Source organism: Carassius gibelio, chromosome B23 (assembly GCF_023724105.1).
Source record: "Carassius gibelio isolate Cgi1373 ecotype wild population from Czech Republic chromosome B23, carGib1.2-hapl.c, whole genome shotgun sequence".
Classification (NCBI taxonomy): Eukaryota; Metazoa; Chordata; class Actinopteri; order Cypriniformes; family Cyprinidae; genus Carassius; species Carassius gibelio.
Window position 1 is genome coordinate 15,158,496 of NC_068418.1, and position 18,741 is coordinate 15,177,236.

The window sequence follows — 18,741 nt, forward strand, 5'->3', positions numbered from 1 at the left end:
TATATATATATAAACACACATTTTTATTAAATGTAATAATATATATTTTAATATATAGTATAATATATAGTATAATACAGTATAATATCATAGCAATAGAATATAAAAAATATTACTATTTAAATATTATATAATTATACTAATATAATATATAAATATTTAGTTTCAAACATATTTTATACATATTGGATTTATTTATTAAATAAAATATGAACAGCTCTTTGCACATTTACATTTAATATTTTAGGAAGGATATGGGAAGGTCCATGACATTAAAATGTTTGCAGACCCCTGAACTAATCTCACAGTAAAAATCATATATCCTTATACTAAATTCTAGAAAAGTTGCCCGGCAACACAAAAGCTTGTGTAATTCAAGGTCGTATCCAACCCCCAACAAGTTATATTAAATATTATGAGTGGAAAAATCATCTGCGGTGTCTCAAACTGTTACCTGTGTTTACTGCTGTCTTACCGGCCTGGTTTGTGGTGATGTTGACAGCGGTGAACTGAGGTGAGAAGGGACTCTGGTCAGACACTCCATTCACAGCCTGGATCTCAAAGGTGTACTGCGTGTGGGCCAGCAGGTCACTGATGTGGACCCGGGGATCGGTCAGGCCCAGTTGGCGGGGCACAAACTGCACATTGTCACCGCAGCGAGTGCAGGCTCCTCGACCCGAACCGCAGCTCTTGCAGATGATGTTATAGACCACATCCTCCCGGCCTCCGCTCTCTTTCGGCGGATCCCACTCCAGCCGCAGGGAAGTCTCGTTCACACTAGAAATCACTCTCTGGGGTGCAGACGGAACCGCTGCGGAAAGTCAAACCACACTGCCTCATCAGCAAGTTCACGTCTTATTGGGACAGGAGTTTAATTAAAACCAGGCTAGAAATAGCTAGGGGTTGCAAGAAAAAGTATGTGACCCCTAGGGCTGCACGATATATCGTTTTTAGCATTGATATCGTGATGTGCGCATCCCCGATAGTCACATGCTTAATATACTGAACATTATATTTATACTGATTGTTATCTTTGCTCACACACAGACAAAATGTCACCGGACACGACATCTGCCGTGTCACGCTGCTAAAGTCTGTTTAGAAAGGACGTGACAAAGTGACCATTAAAATCATCTGAACTGTGTGTGAGTGCATCATAAATAGGAAATAGAAACAGAAATGAACCGTCTGGGATTTGTCATATAACTCTGAATCCGTTCACTTCCGTTTAATGACACATATGTGCAAAATCATGTCCAAATGCATGTCTCTGCAAGTATCCTTGTAAACACAGATACTTATGGCTTAGGTGAAGGAAAACAATTGAGAAAGAAAATGGATGTGTAAGAAAATTTTGCAGCATTAACAAAATTATTAGATTTAATTTATACAAAGACTCCGCAGTGTTATTTTACAATTGATTCATTAGTTTCTGTACCTGAATACTGTTAGACTTACCTGAAAAATGCTGTTCCTTTAATTTGCATCTTTGTTCTGTTATATTTATCTATGCTTGCAATTTGTTAATATTTATACTGATTTACTCACCTACAAAAAACACACCAATAATTGATTTTTATAGAGCTATTCAGGTCATCTGGTGTGTTTTTTTTTTTTTCACATCACAATATATATTGTAGAAAAACAAAATATTGCAATGTGAGTTTTTTCCAATATTAGGCAGCCCGAGTGACCCCCATAAAATGTAATCTCATTATCAAGTCACAACAATACCCCACCTACAGTAAATTGTCCCTAAATTAGGCCTATGTGATGTAAAGTAACTCTCCACATGGATTTTCCCCCCTCATATTCTGCTGGGCTGCTGACTCGAGCACATTCGAACTGCTCTGTCTTGTGTCTTTATGATCTGACTTTCACTTATTCATTAGCCTATTATCACTGCTCTTTTAAAAAAGAAACTGGATCAAAGTAATCTCCGCTTTCCAACAAGCCACATTAAAGTAATAATTTCATAATGACAAGAGATGAAAAGAGAAGTGGTTCATTGTAATGTAAAACAAGAGTGAAAGGGAAGAATGTTCTCCTCCCTCTCTTCTGGACCCAGTGCAGCAGTTCAGATTACTGACAGCATAGAGCACTACTGCAGCATTCACACAGGCCCAGCCTCCCCAAAAGAACAGAGCATTATGCAAATCCCATCGGGCCAATCTCGCTGCTCACTGAGTTACAGCACTGAATGAATGTTCAGTGAGTTGCACACTCATTTTCTTTTTGCTGCACTTAACTGAAGCTCTAAAAAGGGCAACCGCATGGAAAAATGAAAAGACAAAAGACTTCAAGAATGTGTACAAAACGAGTCTCCAGTGCTGATGTAAATGATGTTTTAAAGTAGGGGTGTCAAAATGACTGCTACTTTGTGACTGAACCTGATACTAAATAGAAAATAGTATCAACTCAATTCTAAAACTTATTTTAATTTCAAATGTATATTTTAACCCCGGTGCATTAAAGAATGACTTGAAGGTAAATTGGATCTTAATAAACTGCTTACCATCTATTTTGTAATGATATATTATTATTATTTACTTATTAAAGATATAAATAACAGCAATCATATGTTGATGTTGTTTTTGTTGTTATTACAAAACATTTTTTTTAAATATAGTTTATCATTAATAAAAACAATATCAGAGTTCAAATTATTATTATTATTATTATTAAATAGTAGCTTTAGTGAAATAATATAATTCATTGCCCTTACTTTTTTCATTTCTACAAGTGCACCAATAATGAACCTGTCTGCTAATTTGATCGTTATTTTCATTTTATACACAATAATCAATACATTTGGAATATTATTTTTTTATATTATTATGTAAAAAAAATACAATTAATCTATTTAAATCTTACAGTTGAACATAACAGCATATGAAGAAATGTTGAGATTTACAATTAAATTATATATTTTTCTAATGATTGACTTTAACTGAGTAATTAGAGTGTTACAGTTAATGAGCAAAACAATTAAATATTAATGAAGAAATACATCTTATTATCAGGAAGTACTCATAATTAAAAACCACTAATATCGGCCGAAAACCATAACCAATATGGAATATCATGCATCCTTAGTTCTTATCTGTACTGAGAGAATCCTTTGAAGATAATCAGAATTGACTAGATGTTTGTGTGGACCACATCAAAGCCCGTCTGATTTCCAAAAAGGAGAGTCAAAACCACCATAAATGACATAAAATAGCATAAGAGAATGACATACTGGTACAGGGCATCTGTAGAGGGTCAGAGTCTGCACGGTAGTATCCACTGCGGCACACACAGTTGGTCGCACCCTCGCTGGTAGTGCGGCTGTTGATGGGACACTGGAGACACTGCTGGTCCCCTTGAGATGCTTTGAAGGACCCAAATGGACATGCTGCATTAAAAAACAAAAAAGAGACAACAGAAAATGGCAAATCAGAATTATTCATTTAGGAATTGATTTGATAAGCATGTTTTAAGATGTATCACATACATAAATGTCTGGAGCTTATTATTATCACTCTAACTCATTCATGTCTGCCCACATGAAGCACATTTTCTTATAAAACAGCCATCTTTATATTTCTGTTTGGAATCAAAGAGAAATGTAGGAAGTGAAAGCCCTCACAATGATCACTTCTGATGGGCCTCCTGTGCAGTTTTGAAGCTTGGTCTCGCACTGATAATCTTTTGTTTGATATACAAAGAGCTGAATGGCACAAGACCTTGTTAAATCACAGCACACTTTTTTTTTTTTTTCCTGCTGCCTAGTTTTACTGAAAACAAAATGCAAATGCTTGTGCTGTTCAGAATTCTTTCTCAAATGAAGAATAAAATATACAGTAAATAACAAAAATGAATAAAAAATATATATTTATTGTTATATTATTATACATATTTTATTTTATATATTATATAAAATATTATACATATTATATATATATATATATATATATATATATATATATATATATATATATATATATATATATATATATATATATATTATATAAAATATTATACATATTATACATATATATATGTAATATATATATATATATATATATATATATATTTTTTTTTTTTTATGTCCACATGAGAATTCATAGTAATTAACATAATTCGTTTAATAATAATTAAAATAAAAAGTTAAATAATGCAAATTAAATAACCATACTAAAATCAAAAATCATAAAATGATTAAAATCATAAAGTGTTTTTGGGCATTACTCCAGTTTCTAACATGACAGTCTGCCAGCATTGAGAGTATGACTGGGAGCAGCAGCCAGTGCGTGATATATTATGACAACTGTTCTTGCAAACTGATTTGCTGTAAGAATTAAAATAGCAAACATAATGTCTATTATTTCTTTAAAGCATCTAAAACAATACATATTATGAAAAGTGCTACTTAAAACATAATAAAAAAATTAAAAAAGCTTTTCCCCCTTCAGTGTCATCTGGTTGAGAACCACCACCAATATCAGATAAGATAGCCAAAACTTTCAAGCTCTAAAAAGGATATAGAGGATTCATGAAATGAATCCATTAGACTGATAAATCAAACATCATATAATGTCTGCCTCATTGGTTCTCACACATAACCTGCCATATTTAATGGTCTATGTACACTACCATTAAAAATAAATAATAATTTATTCCCATGATGGCAAAGCTGAATTTTCATCAATCAGTCTTCAATTGCATGTAATCCTTCAGAAATCATTCCATGCTGATTTGCTGCTCAAGAAACATGTATTACTAATGTTCAACAGTTAATATTTTTTGTCAACTTTAATGCCTGTAACTCTTTTTCAGTGTAACATCAGCATGTAATTGTCAGATTTTACATCTCTGGATGAACTATCCCTTTAATTGTTAAAAGTTATTGATCCTAGCAGGAAGACCTTTGATATATTTACATTTTAGTGAATAGTCTGGACATCCAGTACGTCATGAAACCGGAACTGTCTCTGGTGAACCGGGACGTTACCATATTTATAATTTAGAGTACACTTAAAAATGAAGACTACTCCATCCAGTCATGCGACTGCAGAATGATGTTCAATCCATGCAGCATTTTAACAAAACCCAAACTCGCATCATTTCCCAATCACAGACTGCGAGACAGACAGCATCCTTTATTTGCTCGCACCAAATCGATCAACAGCTGCCACGTCTGCCCGTCGGCCAAAATAACCACAATGCTCATAATAATACAAACGTTCGTACCACACAGAAACAGCCTACTGACACCAACTGGGAATAAATCAAAGACTGAGGGTAAATGTAATACGTGTCGCATATCATCTGCAGGTGCAAAGCAATCAACACTTACCAAGAACAAAGTGTGTTCTAGGAAGTACAATGAAACTCATTCTATTAGCCTAATACCCCAAATGGCTTTGACAGTAAAACATTACTCTTGCCTGGCGCTTTCAGGCTATGATTGATGACAGAACATTCTCTTTCTGCCAGAAGGAATATAAGGCTTCCACGCTCACACATCAGAGTGAGTTAGAGCGGTGGACGCGGTGAATGAGGTGTTGGTTACAGTTGAATGAGGCAGAGTGGGTGTGAGTGACAGTGTACAGGAGTGGAATTAAATCTGTGGTACCACAGGGCTCCACAATAGGACCGTGCCGTGTGAGAAGGAGAACGACAGCAGAACAATAGCCCACCGATATATTAGATGTGTGGGCCGTGTACTGTACATGACTGGAGTATTTAAGTAGGTGCTAATGGAATTCTGGGAGAAATTGATTAAAGACCTTTGTGGCACCGTACATTTTTTTAATAATCTTTCAGATCTGTTTATCTTTATTCCTGTGAGCAGTTGTGCTTTTTTATGAGGCACATTTTACAACAGGGATATCACAGTAAACAATTTATTGCCTCAATATAACAGTTTATCCTTTGGTGAATGACATTTTCTTGCCTCTTAAACACCAACGCACTAATTTGAAGGTGTGTAAGTTTCTCAATGTTAAGGTACTTTATTCCTTATTGTCTTAAAATGCAGGGAAAACTATAACTAAGGCATTCGTAGGTTGATTCTCTCAAAGTACAAACGGTTTGTTTGAGAATCTAGACCAGCCTGGTGTTCCTCATCCAATGGCATGAGTTTCTGGGGCAGCCTATCTGTTTGGCTGACCAATGGAAGATGAGTGGAGTGTTTGGGAAACATGTTTGAAAACCAGTCATTTTTGCAATTCCGTTTGGAGATGTCATGATTGGTGGCGATTTGGATTCACTGAACAAATCGTTGTAATATAATGAACAAAACGGCGAAAATGAATCAATCAAATAATTTAACATATGTGTTGAGTGAGTCTTAAGGTGCAGTCACATTGTTAGCTGCTTGGTGAAATCCAGTGGTTTTCAATAGGTACCTGCAAACTCAGGAAAGTGATTTATGTGTGAGAAGTGCTTCATACATCAATTTACTATTGATGGTGCACATTGAGAATTTTATGCAGAAATTTGTGACCTCTCCTTTACATAACATCATTACAGGGCTCCAGACTCATTCATCCCACTGGTTGCTCTTTTGCAACTAACTTTCTCATTTGGTCACACTAGCACATGATTTGGTCGCAATATTTATTTATTTATTTTGAGCTACAACGTGGGGTTTATTAATGCATGCTGATGAACTTATACCATAGTTTATAGTTATATGGAATCAAAAGTGGTTAACATTCAAAACGAAAAAAAATAATAATAATTTGCCATTTGATACTCCTCAAATGCAACAGAAATGGCAGTGCTTATGAGTTGAACAACACGGTGGTCGCGCCAGTGCGAATGCTGACAAAATTTAGTTGCACAGGCAGAAAAAATGGTGATCACTTTCTGGAGTTCTGCATTTCCAGTAGGTAGTGACTGATTGAGTCTTACGGACTCATTAAATAATAACTGACTAAACAGAATCTTTCAAAAACACAGAATCATTCACATAAGAGTGTCTTATCCTTTATTAAAAGGATGGTTACATGGAATTCTATATAGAAAATGACAAAATAGCCTAATTAAATGAACTAGACTTTAAAAACATCCTTGAATCATTTACTTTGTGTATCATCTTAATAACTAGGATAATTCTTCCACCTAAGACTGATTCATATTTCGCACTTAATGAACAACATGACCCCTTTCATTCAGCCGATTCTCGTTCATTCCAAATCGAGACTTGTTCAAGCTCGAAAATGCCAACTCATTAACAAACAACACGTCCTAATTTGTCCATTTCGCTTACTAATGAGATGTCCCAATTTGTTAAGTGTTTCCACTCAGAGTCTTGTACAGACTCGAAACACAGGCTCATTTAGTGCATTTCTTCTTCATTCACAGTCCACACTCAAATGCTACTTGCTTGTGATTAGGGATATGCCGGTATCAAACATTCCTCTTGCGATTAATTGATAATTCTTTTATCACTGTTTATCACTTATTGCCAGTTTATGTTAACTAATGAATTAACTAATGTTAACTAATGAAGCTCTAAATAAAAAGTTTGAAAATGAATAGCCTATTAAGTCTAAATATTTAAGTATTTGGCGCTGTGATGAACACCATAGCAAATTCAGAAATCTGAATGGCAATTTAAAATTATTTAAATATGTTTTAGAAAGTAGTGCAGCTGCTTTATTTATGGGGTTTTCAGGGTAAGGGCTGCATTGTCTGCAGTTTAGCGCCATCTGCTGTCAGAGAGAGAATGTGCTTCTCTCATGCGTTCCCCCATGTGCTTCTCATGCGTCCTTGTTTACATCAGAGCACACGCTCATTAAAGCAGCATACAGCAGTGTTGTGCATTTTGACCAGTTGATGGGAATAGTATTCTTATAATGCATTCTAAATTCTGAATAAATTGCAATATATAATTATTCATGGTATTTATAAGTGCCCACGATAACAATATCTTTCATATTAATTACCGTGATATATCGCATTACCGAATACTGGCACATTTCTACGCCTGATACTGTCAGCCTTTTAGGGTAGGAAAAACCATGTAGTTACATGATTAAAAAGGAGAGACTTATGAGTCAGTGCATAGTGACTAAATGAGAATTAATCGTTTACTTAAAATGATTTATTCATTCATTCATTCATTCAAAAAAAATAAAAAATAAAACCATGGAAACATCAATAGTTCCATAACTCAACCGACAATAAATGTTTTTAGAACATGACAGCTAAGCCACAACACAGTTGCAATGACTGAACCTCAAGTATGCTCTATTTTGTAGCTTTCATGGTAAAACTTTTTGTATCTCTATCAATCAGTAGGATGAATCAAGCTTACACTATACGACTCCATCTGCACACACTTCATCGCTTCATAAACAAGTTGCTCAGCCGAAAAACCACAGCCTGAGATCACGGCAGTTGACAGTGAGGAAATTAAATCTGCAGGAACGAAAAAGGTCCATTCTTCCTCAGACAATGCAGAGACATCATGGACCTTTTTCATTAACAGACATCATTTCATGCAGTATAAGATATGGATGCAGTCTTTTGTAAGCCCTCTCCAACAATTTTCTTGGCCAACTTGAGACCACAGATGTGTCTATAACCCTCCTTGGCAAAACAGGCATTTGGAGAGACATTAATATCCATTAGAGGTGCCGCGTCAACCTGCTGAACTCATCTCAGGATTCACACAGGGGAGTTTACTTGTTTAATGGGGGTGAAGGACTGAGCTCATCTGTGCTATACTGCCCATCATCTATATATCAAGGTGAATTAAAAATTTAAGGAATTACTAAGGTAATGAGCTTTTTCCTTGAGCATCCATGCTTTAATAAAGCCTCCAGAAGAAGTAGCATAATTTGTGTTTGAGGAGTTTACTCTCCAACCAAACACACATTTCGCTATTATATACAATAAACTGACAACTCAGTCCTGTACTTCAATTTGTTTAGGATTTCAAACTTTGCTAAGGACCCCCAAATATGATCTTCCCCTTGTAGGGGACCCTCTTTCTAAAATAAAAAGCCGGGTATACACAACTGTTCAAAAGTTCAGGGTTTGTAAGACTTTGAAAATATATATATTTTTTTATTTTACCAAGGCAACATTCATTTGATATTAATTTAGTAAAAAAAAAAGTAAAACTGTGAAATTAAACACTTTAAAATAACTATTTTCTATTTTAAAATATATAATTTATTTTTGTGGTAAAGCTGAATTTTCAGCATCATTACTGCAGTCTTCAGTGTTACATGATCCTTCAGAAATCATTCTAATATACCGATTAGCTGCCCAGAAACCTTTTTTATAGCCTAATTATCATTTTTATTATGTTGAAAACAGTTGTATTTTTGTTGATTTCTTAATATGGATGTAACAATGAACCATGAGCCGGTTGAAAATCATTTAAAATATGTGGCGATTCAAATCGGTTGAGATGCCAAACAAATCCCGATACAATTGGAGTGGTAGTTTATATGAATATATTTCTGAGGGGAAGTGACTGTCTTTGGAAAAGTTTACACGGTATGTTATTTTTCATCTTGCCTCTGAACGATGCATACTAAAGTAGTTTTCATAAGCGCAGCTCTACTTTGTTTACAGTGGTAACCCAGGAAACACTGTATCACTGCTGTTCATAAGCGCCGCCTCATTTAGCTCGTCTGGCAGAGAGTGAATCTGCGTCTCATTTAGCTCGTCCTGCTCTTTCATTCAGATATGTTTTATGCAATGTTGGGCAAGCTACTTGGAAAATGTAATGAGCTAAGCTAACAGTTACTCTACATTAAAGGGTTAGCTTACCCAAAAATTGAAATTATGTTGCTTTTTACTCACCCCAGGGGCATCCTGGGTGTATATAACTTTTTTCTTTCAAACGAATCCAGTCTGAGTTATATTAAAAATTTTCTCAGATCTTTCAAGCTGTTTAATGCCACTCAGCGGGTGTTGCATGCATCGGTCCAAAAGGAGTTAAATAAAAAGCACCCACCCATGAAAAAAAGTGTCAAAACTTTCAAAACTTTTGAACGGTTAAAAATATAATTAATAAAAAGGTTCTTTATTGGCAGTGATGGTTCCATGAAGAACCTTTAATCATTCTATCATGAAAAATTATCTTTACAGTAGAAAAATGTTATTTAGATTATTATAATCTTTTTTTAAACAAAGAAGGACTGATCACTGAAAGGTTCTTTTTCCACACTTTTCCAATTACAGATTTATTCATTAGAAAGAATGGGGGGAAAACTTGGTAAATGCATTAAAGTTTACTGTGTCACACATTTTATGTAGACTGTGTCCTGAACATACATTCAGCAAAAAATAAACAAACAAGAATAAAATGACTACATAATCTCGTATTTTAAGTGCCTCTCACAGCAGGAACCTGAAATATCGTCCCAGTGACGGTACGGTCACAAACAGTCAGACAGCATGTGATGAGCTGGAGCAGAACAGCCACCAGCCGTCAGTAAACACAACTAAGAGCTAATCTCAAGAATGTATAAATAATCTCCACAGTGAGCCTCAAATGATGCTTCTAGAAGCTTGTTAACACTTAGCATAGCAGGACGTCTACCAAAAATCAATTACAACTACTAAAAGAATCTTTTATTTGCACATGCTGTTTGTTTTGTTGCACCCTATACAGGAAATGAATTATGAAAAAGTAACGTCAAACATGCCCAAAAGCTTGATGTTTTCTATGTCAAAACACCACATTTTGCAGACAGTTCTGAGTGCTGAGTTGCAGAAATACCTCAGCTTAAAACCTCAAAATGTGCTAGGTCTACACTTTACTTCTGGATATATTCCCAGTTATGATGCTCTTATAATAATCATCATTTGATGAATTGATGCTGTGCAGATGAATGGGAACTGCACAAAAATGTATTTTAAACAAAATTCCGTGGACAGCAATACTGGAGCACTAATTTAACCAAGCTTTATCAGCTCTTTGGACTCTCATTCTGATGGCACCCATTCACTGTAAAGGATACATTTGGTGATGCAATCAATTTACAAAAAATAATACATTTCTCCAATTTTGTTCTAATGAAGAAACATACTCATCTACATCAGCAAATGTTCACTTTTGGTGGACTGATCCTTTAAAGTAAAGATCTTATTCTACTTTAAAAATATCAAAACCACTTTAAAACAAAATATTTATCATATATCTTAAATTATTTTTTCCCCTCACGTCATTGGTAACTTTCTTTTTTTAATAAATCTAACCATTTTTTGCATTTCAAATAAATTATGTTTAACAAAATGCAAAGGGGTCTTAATATTTTGTTCTCTTTGTTCCCCGGTTAGTTTATCATGTTTTAAAGATGTTTAAATATTTCACTAGGCGCATTTCCATTAAATATTTGTGCAAAACAAATTGCCTGAAAAACCACCTCATGCGAGCGAGGTAACTTTTTTTTATATTTGCGTTTGAGTTTTTGCGAAATTGACGCATTTCCATTAGGTGCATTTTCAATTCGAAATTTCAATTTGCGTAATTTAAAGGGTAATGGAAACGTGCCTACTGAAAAAACACAGATCAAGAAAATGTTTTGCAGAGTGATCTGCTATGTTTGGTCTAGAAATTCGCAAGTGCATATGTCAAACATATGTCCAAAAGCACATATGTCTTCATAAAATGTCAAGACAACAGCTTGAGCAAGTTGAACACTAATGCACTTAGAGCTCCTTATTACACTGAAGTCACTGAAGTCTAGTACTGTACATTCCTACAGAACAATGACAACAGCTGTTGCATGTATTAGCTCACACCACCATCTTGTTTTCATCCTCAGTCAAGGTCATTAATTCCCATCAATGTGTGAGGGAACTCAACCAGGCTTTCAGCAGAAGATTCAGATTAATCTTGAATTCTTATGAGAAGGCCGGGATTACCCAGCAGGACAGGATGGAGTCTGGGAGGCACTAAGACAGGAATCCAGCCCCAGCATTCCCAAAGAGCCAACATGGCTAAGCAGCGCCCAAACTAGTCGTGAAATCCGAGGGGCGACTGGCCAAGACACATGCTTGAGAGATCTGAACATAAAACACAAGAATAAAGCAAAGGAAGCTCTAGAGAGTAAAGTCATTAACATTCTCTTTCATGCCTTTATCATCACTAATGTCTGGAATCTGAATAATTATGGGCCACGGCCAGACTGAGTTGAAGGACATTTAGGGTGTACAGTCCAGAGGGAAGAAAACAAATCCTTAAAATACTGACAGGCTCATTTAAATAACAAAACAGATTTTTTTTTTTTGTCTATGGAAAATGTGTTCTGGCCACAACATTAAACACTCACTAGTCTGAGTTGGATTTAAATGAGAAGGGGCCTCACTCATTTTTTGCAAAAATATAAAATGTCGACATAATTGTATTAATAAGTATTTGTGTGTGAAGTGTTTTAGAACACATATATTTTTGTACATGCATTAAAAGATAAACAGCTCTGAAAATCTCTTATAGTCACCAATCCTGTATTTGATTAAAAAATTGTAAAAACTGTGAAAATAATATTGTGAAAGACTAATACAATTTATATTTACAATAATTTATAAATCACTTATATTAAATATACCCGATTAATAATAATGTATAATTGTGAATAATGTGATTGTGTGTGTGTGTGTGTGTGTGTTTGAAAAAAGTATTGTGCTCAACAAGGTTTATTTAATAAAAAATACAGTAAAACTGTAATTATGTCAAATATTAAATTTTAAAATATTTATTGTAAAAACATAATTTATGATGACTAAGCTGAATTTTTGGCAGCCATTACACAAGAATTCAGTGTCACAAGATTTAGAAATCTTTAATATGCTGATTTGCTGCCCAAGAAACATTTCTTATTTTATGAATGCTGAAAACAGTTTATATATATATATATATATATATATATATATATATATATATATATATATATATATATATATATATATATATATATATATATGGAAAATGTGATACACTACCATTGAAAAGTTTGGTGTTAATAAATTAAATTAAGAAAGAAACAATTGACTGCAAAGATGCATTGAATTGAATCAAAAGTAACAGTGAAGACTTTTTTTGTAAAAAGATGTTACAAAAGATTGCCATTTCATATTTACATTTATATTTTGTCATTTAGCAGACGCTTTTATACAAAATTATATATATAATTAAACACACACACACATATACATACACACGCAATGAAAAACAAGTAGACATGATATGAAAAATAGAAAGCTAGTGTCTTTTTGTTATACTGTATCTGTTTATAAAAAAAAAAAAAAAAAAAAAGGGGATAAATAGATAAAGTTGAATTAAAACAGAAAGTGCTAGATTTAGAGGGTCAAATAAAGAGGGATCAGATGTGTTTTAGTCGTTTCTTGATGTCATATAAATCTAGTTATTTTGAACTTTCCATTCATATAACTGGACACAAAATCAGCATAGTAGAATGATCTTGTGATACTGAATTCTGGTATAATGCCTCCTGAAAATCCAGTTTTGTCATCATAAAATTACATTAAAAAGTAAATAAATAAATAAAAACTTAATAACTGCAAATAACTCTGAAGACCAGATTTCTGACTTTTCTTTCTGACAGAATTCAGCTGTCATCACCAGCATAATTTAGATTAAAAAGTAATTTTAAACCGTAATATTTGACAACATTACAGTTTCACTGTATTTTTGATCAAATAAATGCAACCTTGGTGAGCACAATACTTTTTGCAAAAACACACATACAAAATTTTGATTCAAAATTATTAATTATTATGGATCAGGTATATTTAATATAAATTATTCATAAATATTTTTGCACACATGTAAATACTCTCATGGTTTAGATGCTGCCAGTACGGTTTAATGTTGATACATTCATATTGCACCTTTTCACATCCAAACTTATAATTATGTGTAAACATTAGCCTATATATGAACACCAGGCTGGAAATCAAACAACCATATTATCCTAAATAAAGCATTTTCTGTCATAATGTAAGCACATATTCACATATAAACAGGTCACTTCCAACCCACAGACAAAAACACACCTCGATTGCTTCATTGTGACTGCAATATAGAAGCACTCAGAAGTGCCAGCGTGGACTGATTTTCTTTGTGAGCTTTATTTTTTTGATCCAATTTACACAATTTTGTACACATCAGCTCTTTGCATGCGTCCCTGATAAATGTAGGAAGTAGAGGGACACAAAAAGCTTTCAGGCTTGTTCCAAGGTTTGTTACCTCCCGGAATATTGATCTTAATCACACTCTTCATGTATAGAGCTCTACTATACTACAAATGCAAAGACATATTTACATTTTCAAGGCTCAGTGCGTTAGCACTACCGAAAAAGGGCAAAAAAATCCTTAACACTCCCAGTTTACCTGCAATGCTATTTCCCTCAGAGAGTGATTTTGTTTTATTCATTCATATTATTTGGTGTTAATATTTCAGTGCTCACAGACGCCTCAGACTCGGCTCTCCAGGGAGCTTTTTTCTGCTGACTGCCTCCATTGTGCCATGACTGACAGTCCAAATGTATTCATTTCATTTAGAGTTGTAAATATTAATGGTGTCAGCTCCATCTGCTAACTTCTACCTGAGACAAAGACCCCCATATTCATAGAACAAGCTCTTTTATGTGACATTATGACACCCCCGGACCAGATCTTACTGTGTGGTGTCAACACCATGCATCTGAGATGCTCTATGTTCCTTTTGTGAGGTTGTCAACCCTATCTGAATATGTCACTCAGTGGCACTGCTGGGGACAGAGCTAGCAGAAATCGCTTGGCAGCAGTGAACAATGAAGCTGATCCGATAGCGATGAGTGTTTCAGATGGTGCATTTCAATCGCAGATCTTTTATATGGATTGAGTAAGCATTCAGATGGGTATCCAGAGGCTTAATAAAAAACTTGTTCGAATTACAAAGGTAAATACGCCTCACACAAGTAAACAGCTTTATCGAAACAACGGTCCAGAGTAATAAATCAATTTAGGGTGGCAGCTCGCTAAACCTCTTAATTGTTTGCAACAAGTCAATAATGCTAATCCTGTCCTTTGTCTATACAAAAAGACACTAAGAGGTTAAATATACATTAATCAAAACACTGTTTCTTTCTCCCCTTGGGTCAGCATGTAAAGTCAAAGATGATTATTATTATATTTATTATTATCATTATTATTGTTGTTGTTGGTGTTAATAATATTTTACAATTAAAATACTGAGCAACATCATTTTTATAATAATCCTAATCATAACAACATTTTAATGGCAAAAATAATTAATTACAAATGATTAATAATAATATTATTAATAATGTTGAATCCTTAATTTGTGTGTAGAAACAGACAATGAATAAAATGAATGATGTTGACAATGTACCTTGAATGCAATGCAAGTTGCTTTGGATAAAATAATTTGCAAAGGCATAAAAATATTGAGGATTATGCATAGTATAACTATGTTAGGTGAAAATTATTTAGCCCAAAAATACCAAATACAATGTAATGTGACATCATATTTTTTGTTACAATAATAATGATAATTATACTTACGACCGCTGTTTATGCATTTATTATAACATACACATGTAGTGTACAAATTTTCTAATGTTTTAAATGAAGTCTCTTCTGCTCAGCTAGGCTGCTTTTATTCGTATTGGTAAAAATACATGCCTGATTCAAGAAGGGGGTCTGATGGTCAAACAATATTATTTTACTAACTTATTAATTTTAAGCTAAATTGTGCTTTTGTTTGTATAATGTCTGCTATAATTAAAAAAAAAATGTTGTTTTTTAAATCGATTTTTTATTTGAGAAGCAAAATAAAAACAGTAAAAAGCAAATTTTGGTCATTTAATTTATGCAATGGTGAATTTATTTTTGGCAAAATACATGGGGGGCTCTAAAAACCGGTCTTCGGCCCAGTGTTTCATTTTGTTCGATTTCAGCTTCAGCCAAGAATTTTCATTTGGGTTTATCCCTAATTTGTATATACTGTATTTCTTTTTATGGGGAAGCAGTCCTTCCTCGGCCAGGATGAACAGATAACATCTCTGAAGGACGTTGGAAGCGAGGAGGAGACTTTTGCCTTGTAACTTTTTCATGACACCGTCTATTTTTAGAGCAACAGATCTATGGTCAGTCTTCACGCACGAACATGCATTAATGTTTTTGGTCAGAGTTATCTTAAAAACAATGTTGCTATGTGTCATTGTGTATGCTACCAGTATGCTAGGTATGCAAACTGTAGGAAACATGTTGCAATATAGCTTCTGGTGCATGTCAATTATTAGGGCCATAACAGCCCTATATGTGTGCCATCAATATCAATTGATGGAGAAATAATATAGGTTTTCAATAGTTGCTTCCTACACTTTGTAAGCCATTATGACCTTAAATCAGTTTTTAGAACACAATCAATAAAACAGTTCCCAACAATATATTTGTGGTTTCTTTCCATATGTCCTTCAAAAAGTTAGTTTTTACTTATGTCCTGCTGTTAAAACAAGCCACCTTAGTTGAAAAAAAATGAAAAAATCCAATTATCACACTTTTCTAAGTAGCCGCGGGTATGTTCAAACTATGTAATTTTCTTGTCTTATACTCTACATTCCCTCCCTAAATAATCATCCCTAAATGTCAACCACCCACATACAAATGACAACTACATAAAGCTCATTTTTTTATGCTAATGTCTTTACTAAACAGGTTCAGAAAGCTGGTGTTTGATTTTACAATAAATCCTTTTTTTGGAAATTGCTGGTTGAGAAGACAGACGAAAAAGAAAGAAGAAAAATGGATAAAATCCCATTTCAACAGCAGCCCGTTCCAATCAGACTGCCAATGGCTGAGTCTGGGATTCAGCCCCATTTCACAGCTGCACAACAGAGACCTCACTTGCCCTATTTCTCTGTGCCCCCCGCATAGGTCTTTTGTCAATCATTTAAGCAGGTGTGCCAATGTGTGAACAGAAACGACGAAGGCCAGCCTGTTTTAAGTTTTGGAGTTTTTATAAGTCACATTCCCACTGTTTTTAACCAATTCCAGTATGACTTTCAATTAAATATAAATATTAGTTGTCACTGATGGCCTTGTGGGCAGCACTCCCACATTCAGCACCATGCTGTGGATGTTCCAAGTTTGAATCCTGGCTCGTGGACCATTCCCGATCCTATCCCTTCTCTCTCTCCTACTTCACTTGCTGTCATTACACTGCAAGTGTCATAAAATTATTAGGATATTAATTAAAGATCATTAAGATTTATAAGATTTTGTAAATTTCCTACCATAAGATATCACAAATTAATTTTTGCTTAGTAATATGCATTGCTAAGGGTTTAATTTGGACAACTTCAAAGGTGTATTTCTCAGTTTGTTTTTTTGCACCCTCAGATTTCAGATTTTAAAATAGCCTACTTGTATCTCGGCCAAATCAAGAGTTTGGTTCCAAAACTCAATAAATCCATTTTGATCAATTTAAGTAAAAATTTGATTTTTCTTTTTACCAAGAAAGTGGCAAGATGAAAAACACTATTTTCTGTTTCAAACTTTCACATAGCATCTTTAGATTATAATAATATAAAAAATTCTAATCCAGATTTTGATTTTCAAAGAGTTATTATAAAATAAAATTCCCATAATGCAATAAATCCATGACACGTTTCTTTTTATTCATTGATTCAGTATAAAAGTTTTTTTTCAACATAGTTAGCTGATCCAAATATGACAGGCTCTGAACTTGGCCAATACTAATCTTGTACGCAGGCCCTGGTCTAAAATTACATTCAATCGGTCATCGCTCCCAAAATGAATTCAACAGATCATCTTGTTAATGCTATAAATTAATTACAACAATAAAAGTACATTTCATCACGAACAAGAACATGAACAACAACATCACGTTAAACCACAGAAAATCCAGAATCACATATGCCTTACATTCAGTTAGCTACCAAAAGTGCATTCATCTTTGCCATGTTACATTCATTTAGTTGACTAATGCTATATGCTGTATTAACAAAAACATTAATGGCATTAATAGAAAGCCTTACACTGACAAGCTACGCAATATCTTGTTCATAATTGAATGCGACTCATCTGCGATTATGAACGTGATATTGCATTACTTGTCAGTGATGTACAGCTCTGTGTATTAAATGTTGCTCTATCCGAAAGCATGCAGTGATGATTTATCACAGAACCAGCTTTACTGGCTAGATGCGCATGACAATCACATGCGATTTATCATGTAGCCCTTGTTTGTTGATCACAAAGTACAAATTAGATGAGGAAAACTAGGATGCTGGGTGTATTCAGAGTGCCGTCATTACTGTCTAAAGTGCGTGGAATTGTGCTTTGTGATTGGTTGTTACTGTTTACAGTGTGTGGAATGGTGCACTGTGATCGGTTGAGGGGATATATCACAAAGAGGGGAGACTGGCATTTGTCGCGGTTTGGAAAAAAAGGGAGAAAACATGAGAGAAAACTGATTTTGGCACCTATTTTTTTTTTATGGTATTTATCGCGTTTTTTGAACCACACTCTTAAAATATTGTCTTATCCTAACAAACTGTACATCAATGGATAGCTTATGCATTCAGATATGTTTTATATATTTATGATTTGTATAAATCCCAATTTCTAAAAATTGACCCTAATGACAGGTATTATGGTTCAGGGTCACATATGATATTTCTGTCTCAGAATGCCTTGATTCACAATAAACTACACTTAAAACTCTATCATGA

General features: G+C 34.1%; 1 protein-coding gene across 2 annotated transcripts in view; it reads right to left on the minus strand.

Annotated features, from left to right (window-relative positions):
- LOC128012110 (ephrin type-B receptor 2) overlaps positions 1 to 18,741 on the minus strand; it is a 56,203-nt gene that overhangs the window by 14,645 nt on the left and 22,817 nt on the right. For both annotated transcript variants that reach the window (XM_052595103.1, XM_052595102.1), the window contains exons 4-5: positions 3,242 to 3,397; positions 476 to 811 (exon numbers count right to left, since the gene is read on the minus strand). In XM_052595103.1, the coding sequence (XP_052451063.1) occupies positions 476 to 811; positions 3,242 to 3,397 (492 nt within the window). The remainder of the gene's footprint in view (positions 1 to 475; positions 812 to 3,241; positions 3,398 to 18,741) is intronic.